The following is a 12,217-nucleotide window of genomic DNA, read 5'->3' as shown; positions in this document are numbered from 1 at the left end:
AGATAAATTATCCATATACTTGATAAAACTATTGAAAATATATAAAATCTTAACTGTGGTAGACTTTAAAGTAGTATAGTTAAAATAAATCATGCACATGAATTCAATTACGTAATCATTCTTAAAATGTGCTAAACAAATAGCTTAAGTTACAGTTTTAGTTGTAACTCTCTGATCCTTTACTGCATTCTTACTCTGAACTCATTACTGATTTAGGTGCATTTTGAAGTTATAGCTAAAGCAAGAGGCTATTTACTCCATTTGAAAAATTTAATTTATTAAAGGGAAAATCTAACCGCCTTTAAGAAAGGTTAAGTATAATGCAGTTAACGGTAGTAATTTGAGTACCCATTCCTTTTTTATCATTAACAGAAAGTGCATTAGCTCAACATTTTACATACTGTACAGCAATTAAAAAAAACAATTGTACATATATTTAATATTTCACACATAAAGATTACATTTCATGTCTCACAGTTAATTTGTTTGTCAAAGTAGTAAGTATTGAAAATACAGTGGACACTATATTACCATCACCCTGGAATTAAAACCAATGGGATTCAGTATATAAAATTATTTTATTAAACAAAAATAAAAATGCATCCTCTTACTAAATCATTATAGAATTCCTGTTCTATTAATGGGAGAAAATTTCTTTCACTTTGGTAAAGATACATTAACTGATGGTGACCAATGCTACAAATAATATTCTCAAGCAGCTGCACGAGGGCGTCTTTCAATGAAAGGAACCCAACCTTTGCCGTTAAAATTGTCCTTTTCTTCTTAGGAAACAACCTACAAAATTTTCAAAAATGATCATATCCTTGATGGGGAAAAGCTCAAAAGTTAACTCTATTTTTTCTGATAATTCTTTTTAATAGTCTCAGGAAGCAATATATTTCTAAACCTAAGTCTCCTTAATTGATGCCATTTCTTTGGGGTCAGTACAGCAGCGTTTGCCATTGCCTTTCTTCGGGGATGTCTTCAAGGCGCCCCAGTGTAGTTTGTAATCCTGGGGTTTCGCGGGGGACCTCCATCCAAGCATTTAGTCATTCCAATCCTGCTTTGTGTTCCAATATCAGTGAAGGATTTGCATGAAGAGAATTTCAAGATATGGAATCCAGGCTTACGTCATGTTTATCAAAGCTGAAAATTCTAACATTTACAACATTTTGGCTGATGAATAAAAATGGTGACACGTATTAAGGATAAATTTACATGTATACTTTTGAAAAATATAAATTTTCAGTTACTTGGTTATATTTATTCAGTATTTATCTAATTTATGAGTTTTATTCACTAGAGTGGAAATAAAAATTGATCAATCTACACTCTTGACATACATCGTAAATGCATACAATTTAGTTTTATGCTTAACTGTATCATATATTTGCTATAATTCTAAAAATTATTTAAAAGTTATATTTGAAAAGTGCTATATGCGTCTCTTGTTCAGTTGATAATTCTTCTAATGTATAGAATTATGGTAAATATCAGTACAAAATTTATAGCTGTTTCCTTTCCAAATAGCAAAATGCTGCATTAAGATATGCAATACTCTGAAAATACTATGGATTTCTTTTAATAACTATATATTTATCCATAGTTACAGGTTCAAAGCCTATGACAGAATAAAAAAGAATCCAAATCAGAAAATAAAAAGCAGTGTTCTGCTATATACTTATTGTATTCACAATTTAGAATATAGATAACAAATCAACTTGTAACATTATTGAGCAGAATACTGATAATACTTAAAAACCCTGAAGATTTTTAAGCATTGTTTTTGATTTGGATATTATTATGTTTTAAAAGGAAACACTGTGATCTCACTAGGTATCTGTAAAAGAAACATGAGTAAAGCCATGTTTCTATAATGTTCTATATTTTAGCCTAATTCTATATGATAGAACATTATAACAAAAATTGTTACCAAAGAATTGTTCTATAACAAAAAATTATTTCAATATGTTACATTTTCCTAATAGTATTAAATATAAGATTTCAGTAGGCTACAGGGACAAACTGTAAAAGATTAATATTCTTTCTTTACCTTTCCTTTATTTTTTTACTCTTATTTGTTATAGAAGAATTTTGGAGAACAACTTTTTATAATTATTCTAAAAAAATGATAATTTCCAGGGGAGGAAAAAATAACATGCATGTGTGCTAACCCAAATATGCCATTCATGCTTCAGGAATAAAAATACAAGCATGCATACATTCAATGTACAATTCAGTGTAATTGAATCTAATCTGATTTATGTTATTGGAATCTAATCTATTGGAATTCAAAAAGCTGTTGGGACTTCAAAAAAAAAAAATCTACTAAGCATTCTTTGTTGCAGTTTATAAAAAAGTGTTAACTGTTACTGTCCCACCCTAGGAATTCTGTCACACAGATTAGGTTATTACAAGCTAAAGAGAAAGCATGTCTTATGGGAGGAGAGGTTTATTTTATTATCTTATACATTCATACGTAGATGATCACAAGAATTTAGATTTCAATTGCAGTAAACATAATATGACCGAACTTGCTGAATTCACATATTCCCTTTATTTTTACAGCCCTGTGAAGAAAGATGTTAATATGAATGAATTAAGTAGACCTTTTATTGTCAGAAGTAATGAATTCTAAAATTATATCCCAAAGTAAGCTTTAAACACCTTAACTATCTCAATGGAAATATTGAAATGATATAAATTCCTTCACAGTTTTCATGTCTTACTGTGAAAGTGACAATCTGAATTTCATTTTCTGTTCATTACTTTAAAATTCACAAAAATGAAGACCAAGGACCAAAAGTGAAGTTTTCAGATGTATCCAACCTTGTGATATGAAGGCTTTTTAAATGTCTGTCATGCATTTTAAAAATATACATCAATAGCGAGACCAATCTATTACGAAAGGAGCTATTAAACTCTATGGATGTTGCATTAAATGAATGAGATCATTTGGAGGTGTATAATAATTGTCAATATAATTATAAACCATATTGTACATAATAGAAATTAGGCTCACTGGTTGATGTGCACATTTCTTTTGATCCAAACTGACAATTCTATTGCAGAGCTTTCATTGGGAACATCCTAAGAAACTATTAAATTTAATCAAATTAAGGGCTACTTATAAGTTGCTCTGGCAGGAATAAGCTCAACTATTAAGGAAAAATGGGACCACTGTCTACTGATATAATTTGTGTGCATGTGATTTGGAATTGCTATTATTTTAGCAATGAGTAGATGTCTCACCACACAGTCATTTCTTCAACCTGTCACTTGTCCCCATTTAGATGCAGAATGTACATTTGGACTTAGAAGTTTGTGCTTCCATAAAACTCAGAACATTACTTACCATAGCTTTTTATTTAGGAACCTGTAGGGAAAAAAATAGTTGCTATGATCAGGGTTTTTTAAAAAGAAAAACAGCATTAGTAGCATTTGTTTGATGGAAACCATTTTTGCTGGAGATCCATTTCAAACTGCAAGCTTATTCCATACAGCAAGAGGAAACTGCACAAAAAGATTAAGTGCGTACAACATTTTACAATTTTTTTCTTTTAAAAAGGGGAGAAGACAACTAAATGATTTCTCAGTATGTATAATTTATTGCAGTTAGCACACAATTTAAAAATTCACCAACACACCAATAGTACAAAACTAAACAGCATTATAAGTTATTCCCCTCCCCCTCATCAAAATAAAACATACTATGATTGTCAAGGCTAGATGTCAGTCTAATTTTTAAAACCAAAATATAAAATAAAAATGTGAAACTAAAGGGCAACCTAACCCTCCCCAACAATCACTCATGTCCACAAAAGAATAAAAAAGCATAAGTAGTCCATTTTTTTCAGACACTGATTGTCTTTTCTAAATAAAAACAATGATTTTTTTTAAAACCTAGAGACTGTTCAAGTAACTAAAAATAATGCTCCAAGGCCATTTTCACAGCTTTTTAAAAAAATGCCATTACAGCCAAATTAATATACATTTGACCAAAATATTTCCAAAACAGTCCAGCAATACACAATGGAGTTTTCCATTCAGTTTCTTAAGCACAAAAATAGGCTATGTTTACAGTAGTTAAGGCGATCAAATTCTAAACAAAAGCAGAAAAAAAAAACATTTTCCATGCTACTCTCATAGACCTTATTTGTAAGTGCAAGACAGGAAAACAAACACTGTGCAAAATGCTTTTGCCCTACGTGTTGATCATTAAAACCACACTTCAGGCTGCAGTCTTTGCTGTTTGGATACACAGTTCACAAACCCTCCCCCAACTTTTCTCCCACCACCTCCCCACCCTGTCCCATGTCAATCAAGGTTTTTAGTTCTTTTAGCCTGGGGCTTTTTCACTCCATAGAATCTTTTGAAGGGGCGAATAAAAAGAACACCTATTGTTTATTTGTGCAGCAGGAATTCTAAAAATGCTCACATGGGTAAGTATATGCATCTAAGGTTGGAGCTGGCATGGGTTTGTGCAATCATTTTTTAAATAAATGTTAACTGCACATGCAAATCTCTAAGTCTGTAAACATTACTATCTTCCGTTACATAGCTAAAATCAACATATAGCGTTCGTTCAACTTAAAGACAATGGGCAATTAATTTAAATTATATAAAATAAAAGCAGTGCATTTATGTTCTTCATAACAACAGGGGGTTTTTTTTGCCTGGTGCCTTTTCTTACTAAAAATTAAATAAGTTTTTAAAATCACTCATTAAAGTTATACAATGCAAACAAAGACAAAAATATACCGAAATGCATGCATTTCTGTAGCATTAATATTTACTTTCCAAGACTCAACTTAGAGCATTAACACAACTTGTCAATTTCTTTGACACCCCCCCCAACCCTTTTATCAATTACAGTATATAACAGTAATTCACATTTTAAATGCAGTTTGCAACTGCTGAAAATGCAACATCCTTTTTCATCCCAAGCACACCTTCAGAGTCCCCGTGATTCCAGTGTATTTTCAAAAAATCTTTTTTTTTTAATTGTGGGAACTATTGTAGTTTACAAATTACAACATAATAACAATCACTCTTGAAAAATTGATACTCTAGTAATTTAGAAATCATATCGCTTGGGTCTAAAAGCATTCAGGTTTCCCTGGGCTAGAAAAGATGCATGCAGTATAAAAAATTTAACTGAAGTGATAAAATAAAACCTGGAGATTACTGATTTAAGTAGAGATTGAAAGGATGCAATGTTGTAAATAACGCTAAATAGACTAACAATCGCTCTGATTCAATTGAAGTTATTTTTAAAAGAAGTACTTATTTTGTGGGGAGACAAGGGAAGGTTTTATGAAGTTTATTTAGTCTTATTTCTATAGTTCATTATCAGAACACTAAATAGTGAAATGTTCATGCTGCTTTAAAGTGCATAAAACAAGCTAAGGGCCAAACTTTGTTAGTTTAAGGAAACAAGACTGCTTTTAGACTGTACCACAACTATATAGATCTATATTTATATATATATATATATTAATTATATATATAAAATTCTATTTCCAAAGTTCTTGAGAGCTATCTTCTAATGTCCAGTCTCTGACAGTAGGTAAGCTCAGTGCTTCACTTTTGACAGACAATGAGTTCACTAGTTCACAGTGAAACTTCCGAATGTGCCTGTAAAGGTCTCCAGACTGGGTGAACCGCCGCTCACACCACTTACAAGCGTGTGGCTTCTCCCGTGTGTGAACTACCGCGTGGCGGCTCAGATTGTGGGAATACTGGAAGCTCTTCCCACACTGTGTACAAGTATATGGTTTTTCACCTGAATGAGTCCTCTCGTGACGTTTCAAAGTGTACATGCAAGAAAAAGTCTTACCACACAAGGAACAGGTGGGGACATTGACATCAGCGGCAGGCTTACTGCGGATCCCGTCCTGCTCTCGAAAGTGCGTACTTAAGTGAATCTGCAGGATGTGGGGACTAGGGAAGACTTTGTTGCAGAGGGGGCACATAAAAATCTGGCCTGCAGGGTTAAGTATGTTGGAGACATAAGGGAGTAGACTGCTGTCCATGCTACCTTCCACCTGAACTCTCTCATTCTCTGGAGTTATGATTTCATCATCACTGGCTTTGTCCTCTCTATCTAGCTCCCTCAAAACAGAATCGTCTCTCATAGGAGCCAGGTGGGCTGGCTCGTATGGTACCCTGTTATTAGTGCTCACACTTTCCTTCACAGTGCTATGCTCCATGTCATAGTCATTAGTGCCAACGTCACTCTCATCACAGGATGCCTCTTTTTCCACCTTCACCTGCACCAGGTTGTTCCGTATCATATCCTGTGAAGAGAAATAGGAATTGTTCAAATTCTCAACTCCAGAAAGGCTTGACTTCACAGACAAGTCCAGGACACAGTCAACATCTGTTGAATCCCTCATGGAGGTGACAGACCTCTGGGACAAAGACTCTGTTGAGCTGCATGGGCTGGCTACTGTTTTGCCAGCTGCTGTTGCATGTGTGTCTGGTTCCCCACCGCTCTGGGGAATCACTCCGGGGTCCGAGGGCAATCTCATCCACATGTTCCCAGGCTCAGCTGTTAAGTCCCTTTTGCTGGGCAGGATGCTCAACTTTTCCTCTTCCCCTTCATCTTCGTCACTGGGTAGGTCTCCTGCAATGTGGCTGCTGCCGTCAGAAAGACTCTCCACTTTGTCCGAGCAACTTGAGGCATCTTCTTCCTTTTTAGTACTGTCTGCCTCGGTGGTGGCTTTTTCTTTTAGTCTCTTTTTGCAAACTTTCACAATGTCGTACATGTGAAGGTAACTGGCAGCTGCAAGCACGTCTTCAATGGGCAAGTCTTTGAATTGGAGTTTCCCTTCATACATGAATTCAAGTAGGAGAGCGAAAGCTGGGGCTGTAACAATGTCGCTGTTCAGATGAACAATGTCTCTTTTGTCCAGCTGGTCCTTGTAAAATAGGTGGAAGTACATGCTGCATGAAGCCAGTACAGCTCTGTGTGCTCGGAATTGGGCATCTCCTACCAGAACAGTGCAGTCACAAAGGAAACCTTGATGCCTCTGTTCCCTCAGACACTGTAGTAAATGCCGGCTGTGGTCAGGGAACTCCATGCTGCCTTCATAACCTAGGAGCAAAAAAGATTTAATTAAACCATGGAAATATTCACTGGCTACATTTTATAATTTTGCAGTGGGTACAAAGACCCGAAGTAATGCTCTGTAGAGAAACGGAAATAAATTAAGATTTCACGACTTTCTGCTAATCACTTTTTTGCAACTTTCAGAGTTCTCTCATTCACCGTAAAAAAGTAGACTGGGTGTGTGTGTTGCAGATGAAAATGAATATTCAGAACTTGAAAGTTACAACAGCCTTTTCCGATTTGAATTCGGAAGCAGGTACCTCTGATAGAACTTGTTTAATCCTAGAACGGGGGAGTTTAAAAACTAATCTTAACTGATTAAGATGACAATGTCTTCTAAACTGTATCATTGCTGGCCTCATCTATGAATGCAAATTTTCCCATTTTCTTTTTCTAACAAAATAACTGATTACCAGACATCCCCCTTTAAAAATACATAAAAATGCAAACTCTTTATATAAAAGACTTTTTCTTTTAAAAAAAGACTCTTCTATTAAGATTTTCTTACATTATTGCTGCAAATCAGTTGAAACAATTTCAGCATAATTCAGTAATCTTTTCTCCCCTTGGGGTCATTGTGGAACCATTCAAAATGAGCATTAGAGTTTTCTACATAAACATCTTAAGTATCTTCTTTATTTTCTCCTACTTATAACTGAAGTTGTGCTAAACTAGTTACATACAGCTGCTGCACCTTTGAGCATTATATGTTCTTAAAGTTACACTCTGGTCCAAAGTATATTCTACTGCTAGAATAAAGCAAGAAGATTTACAATACAATCACTTTAAGTGCCCCACAGCCAACATCAATCCTAATCCTTAAGAGGGCTAAAAATAAAGATTGGAGGGCAGCTCACAAGGTAGCTGTGATCAAATTAGGAGGCTGAAAGGACAGAGAGGGACGAAGAAGGAAGCTTATAAACATCTGATCCAGCTGACTGTGGCCATATGGCAGCTGCTGCCCAGATAAAGAGATTAAGAATAGAGGAGTGCGATTACAGCTGTCTGGCCAATTCAGGCAGCTCAAATCTACAAGTTCTAAATTAGTCGTGAAAACAAAACCCTGCTTTCAGTTATTGTTGTACTGAAATAAACTTTAATATATTTCCAAAGGGGTGTGTGTGTGAAATTAAGTTAGTTTCAAGGTAGGTGGGATCCTAAAGTTGCATAGACATTCAAGTCCTTTTTTTCCCCCAAAGGGGGGGAAGGGGCTATAGATTTAAACATCCCTCAATGGGGAAAGCATAAATGTGAACAGTATAAATCGCCATGCATATTCATATATTCATTCATTCATTGAGATATATATATATATATATATACATACATACATACATATATATATACATATGTATGTGTGTGTGTGTATATATATATATATACTTTCAAATCTTATTTTCCTATTTTTACTTTTAGAAACAGTACTCTGAGAACAGCCATCATAATTGCAATACCAAAATGATTTCCTAAACTATACATTTTTTTTCAAGTGCTCATAATTAAAAAACTGGAACTACATCATTTAAATTAGTTATTTTAATATTACTTCACAGGAAAAAATGAATCAACATGTATTTAAAGTCTTAATTACAATAGAAACTGTTATTCCCTTTTCAATGAACCCTACTTATTTTTTTCCCCTAAACATCATTAAACAAGTAATAGGATTTTTGTTTGGAAATTAAATAAACAAACATCAAGAGAGAAGCATACTGTAGCTAGCCTCCTGCTGTTCCTACCTTTAGCCCACATAAACCTGATTAAGTCCTTTTGTCCGAGTCTTGCTGGCTCCAGGTCTGTTAGATCGGTGGAAAAAAGCAGACTAAGAAAGAGACAGATGCAAAGTGGAGATGATGTTAGAGAGGAATGAGATACCTTCCCTACACACAGATCTGCAAACACACTCACTCCCTGTCTGTGTGTTAGAATAAAAGGCTGAGGGATGGCAGGCTGTCAGCTGCTCTGACATCATGTTCAGATGGAAATGTTACCTCCAGCTGTGCTCCTTTTAATGCCATATGCTACTCCTCTACACTCCTTCCACCAGCTTTTTCTTAGGAGAACTTTTCTTGTCTGTTAGTATAAACAAAATACTTCAAAGTCTCTTTTTTCCCAAAACTTTCTAACAGAGAAAAAGTAAAGGGAAAAAAACCCTTAAACATATGGGGCTTCATTGCATGTACAGTATAGAACCCTTCTGTCATAACTTTGGAGGGTTATTTTTTTTTAATATTGAGAACTTACCCATCCATTTTACTGAACCCAGAGGTTCATTTTAAGCAATTCATTTTACCCAATGTATTTATCTTGATATTCTGTTCTTTCTAAATTGATAGAAAATATGAACTGACTTAGAAAACTATATAAATATCAATGCAATTGTACGTTAACTTTATTTTACTCACTAAAGTAATAATTGCTTCTATCTTATGCACTTTTCTGGGCACTTATAAATCATCTACTGCTCAATGTGCTCTACAGGATCATACTATTGCAAAATCAAGAACAGAAATAATCGTAATATTCCCCTCCTCGTAATAAATTTGTAAAAAATGCAGTTATTTCAAGGAGTGTTATCATATAAAGTCTGTTTTATCTGTGGCATGAAACTGAATATGAAGTTTGCTATTTATTAATAAGGCAAAAATACTAGCATGACCTTAAAATTATTACCATTTTTATTCCGTATGAATATATATTAAAACTATTTTGAGAATGGAAAAAAATGTAATGACCTCCCTTAACTTCACAGGAAAACGCTGTGAGTAATCGGGAAATAAAACTAAAATGAAACAAGCTGTTCAGCCCAGCAGAATAGACAAGCATCCAGCTTGCCAGTCCTAGGCCACAGACAATGTTTAATTAACAAAGTTCTCTGCACTATTTACTCATAATTCTCCCCCAACCCATCTCATTTTACTTTGGTAGGTGGTTAATTCAAGCAATTTCTCTTCTGACACTGTTCTTAATAGAATTTTACAAATAAAGCAAAAGTTCTGGGTGAATATGAAACACAGCATGGCTAATGGCCCAATTGTGACCCCCCCCCCCCTTTCATAGAGAGGGACACCAACTTGAAGCTACAACTTCATTTAACTCCTGACTTATTACAAAGTGTGTTGAGATTAAGCAAGTACACGCAGAGATTTGGAAAGCAGCACAGACAGGAAAGAAGGAAGCAGGCAATTACAGGAATAGTAGTCAGTGGCACAACAAAAGGAAAGTAAGGAGGAAGAGCTGAAGCCAAGTGTTCTGGGAGGGAGCAAATCTCTCCCCTCTCGCATCCACCCTGCCTTGTCTCCACAGCTGCACTGCTCTCCACCTCACCTACCGGTCCTGACCTTTTGAGCTGGGAGACAAAACACACACTGGCTGCACACAGCCTCTGCCACCATACAAAGGACTCCCTTCTCTGCTCCCCCATCTGCTCCCAAGCTTAGCCCAATTCCCCTGCAAATCCCCCCCCCTCCTTTCCTCCCATCTCTCACCCTGTAAACTCTGAACCTTGCAAACTTGCTCGGAACTGCTCTGGGTTCTCTCTCTCTCCCGCAGTTACAAAATCTGCTCTGAAGCTTTACTCCACTCTTGCTCCCCTCTTTATGAAAGAGGAGGATACACACACACACACACCTACATCCACTTGATGGGGACTTTTGCCATCCAAAACAAGCTGTTCGCTCTCCGGCCCATTAAATCCGGACCCTCCTCTTCCCCGTCGGGGTCTTTTACGGGAGTCGTTCCAAAACAAATAATAATTGAGGCTATCTCTCTCTCTCTCCCCCCCCCCCAACTTCGCACCCCCCCTTTTCTCCTCCACCTGTTAAACCCTCCCCTCATCCTCCCCCCCAGATCAGCTCACTTTAAGCGGCTCTTCAGGGTGACTCGAGGCATCCTCCTCTCTTCCTTGACATCTGCACGCCCTCTCCTCGACGCCGCTTGCCCCGAAGCCGCCAGGCGTCCCGCAACAACCTCGCACTACCCTCCCTACACACCCCTCACCCCTCCCCGCCCCACGGCAACCCCACAGCACAACAAGCAACCTGCGGCTCTTCCTCCTCCCTTAGCAACACGGGACGGCTTCCGCGCGCCCGGCCGTCCCTTCTCCGCCCAGCTCCCGCGGGGGACAGCCCCGGGACTCACACTCTGGAGCCGGCCCCCAGGTTCCCCCTGCGCCGCTTCCTCTCCTCCTTCGGCCGCCACCGCCCCCTCCGCCGCGGCGGGCGCCCCGTCTCCCCGCCCGGCGTCCCGCTCGTTCCTCCTGCCCCCCCCCGCCCTCCAAGTCCGCGAGTGAGTGAGGGGCCACCCAAGCGGGGCAAATGGGGAGAGGAAGGCAGGGGGAGGGAGCGAGGGGGGGCTCCCCGGGCTGTCTCAGCGGCGCCCCATGGCAGCGCCCCGGAGGATCCCGGGCCGGCGGAGCGGGCGGGAGGGAGAGGGGGCGGGGAGTCAGGCGCACACAGCGCAGGAGCACGCGCGGCGGCGGCGGCGGCACAGACGGGGCCCGGGCTGCGGCAGCCAGATGTTTCCTTCCCTCCCCTCCCTCTTCCCCTTCCTTCCCCGAGCAGTTTCCCTGACTGACAGCGCAGCTGGCTCACGGCGCCGCCTCGTCCAATCGGCGAGAAAGAAAGTCGCTGATGGACAAAGGGAGCCCGCCCAATGGCAAGCGGAGGAAGCCGAGCGAGCTGACCGTGGTGGCTAATCAGCGCTTTCGGGGAGGGCTTTATTGCCTTCCACAGGCGTGTGGCTGAGGGTTGAGAAAGGGGGCGGGGTTTTGTAGTCCCGGGTCAGTCCGCGCGTCCTTCGCGCTTCTTCACTGCAGTCTCCTCTCGGCCTCGGGGAGGTGCGGGCCTCGGGTGGGCTGTCTTTTTTCTCCCCGGGCGCGGTGCATGGTGGGGAATAAAGGCTGTGGGTCTCTGGTGGAAAAGGCTGAGGGGTTACACGAGTGAAAGGCGAGGCCTGCCTGGAGGCTGCCTGAGCTTGGGAGATTTGGTGGCGGCTCCGTAAGCGCTTTGCTGTTGCTGGGCTACTCGTCACGAGGGCTTTTCCGCCAGATGTGCCCGCTCGTTTATTTTTTTGTCAAAACTGGGGGGGGGGGAGAGAAACACC

At 39.1% G+C, this 12,217-nt stretch overlaps 1 protein-coding gene across 6 annotated transcripts; it reads right to left on the bottom strand.

Annotated features, from left to right (window-relative positions):
* Positions 1-579: 579 nt before the first annotated feature.
* ZBTB18 (zinc finger and BTB domain containing 18) lies at positions 580-11,672 on the bottom strand. 6 transcript variants are annotated; one of them, XM_070734049.1, is made up of 5 exons: positions 10,974-11,093; positions 8,854-8,936; positions 5,840-7,099; positions 3,356-3,376; positions 580-1,176 (listed from the first exon to the last, which is right to left on the bottom strand). In XM_070734049.1, the coding sequence occupies exons 1-4, from the start codon at positions 11,003-11,005 to the stop codon at positions 3,369-3,371; spliced, it is 1,383 nt and encodes a 460-aa protein (XP_070590150.1). In that variant the 5' UTR covers positions 11,006-11,093; the 3' UTR covers positions 580-1,176; positions 3,356-3,368. The 6 variants fall into 6 exon arrangements, with proteins under 6 accessions (XP_070590150.1, XP_070590149.1, XP_070590145.1 ...); XM_070734048.1 differs by lacking the exon at positions 580-1,176 and having other exon boundaries at positions 3,118-3,376; XM_070734044.1 differs by lacking the exons at positions 580-1,176; positions 3,356-3,376; positions 10,974-11,093 and adding an exon at positions 11,255-11,672 and having other exon boundaries at positions 3,586-7,099.
* Positions 11,673-12,217: the final 545 nt, after the last annotated feature.

The sequence above is a fragment of the Erythrolamprus reginae genome, chromosome 1, assembly GCF_031021105.1.
Source record: "Erythrolamprus reginae isolate rEryReg1 chromosome 1, rEryReg1.hap1, whole genome shotgun sequence".
In the NCBI taxonomy this organism is placed as follows: Eukaryota; Metazoa; Chordata; class Lepidosauria; order Squamata; family Dipsadidae; genus Erythrolamprus; species Erythrolamprus reginae.
This window is presented reverse-complemented; position numbering and strand designations above follow the sequence as displayed.

Coding starts and splice junctions, on each gene's coding strand:
- ZBTB18 (XM_070734043.1), bottom strand. CDS start 11,005: ATGCCTCGAGTCACCCTGAAGAGCCGCTTAAA. Junction 8,937..10,973: donor ACCCTGAAGAGCCGCTTAAA/GTGAGCTGATCT, acceptor TCTCTTTCTTAG/TCTGCTTTTTTCCACCGATC. Junction 7,100..8,853: donor CAGGTTTATGTGGGCTAAAG/GTAGGAACAGCA, acceptor TTTTGCTCCTAG/GTTATGAAGGCAGCATGGAG.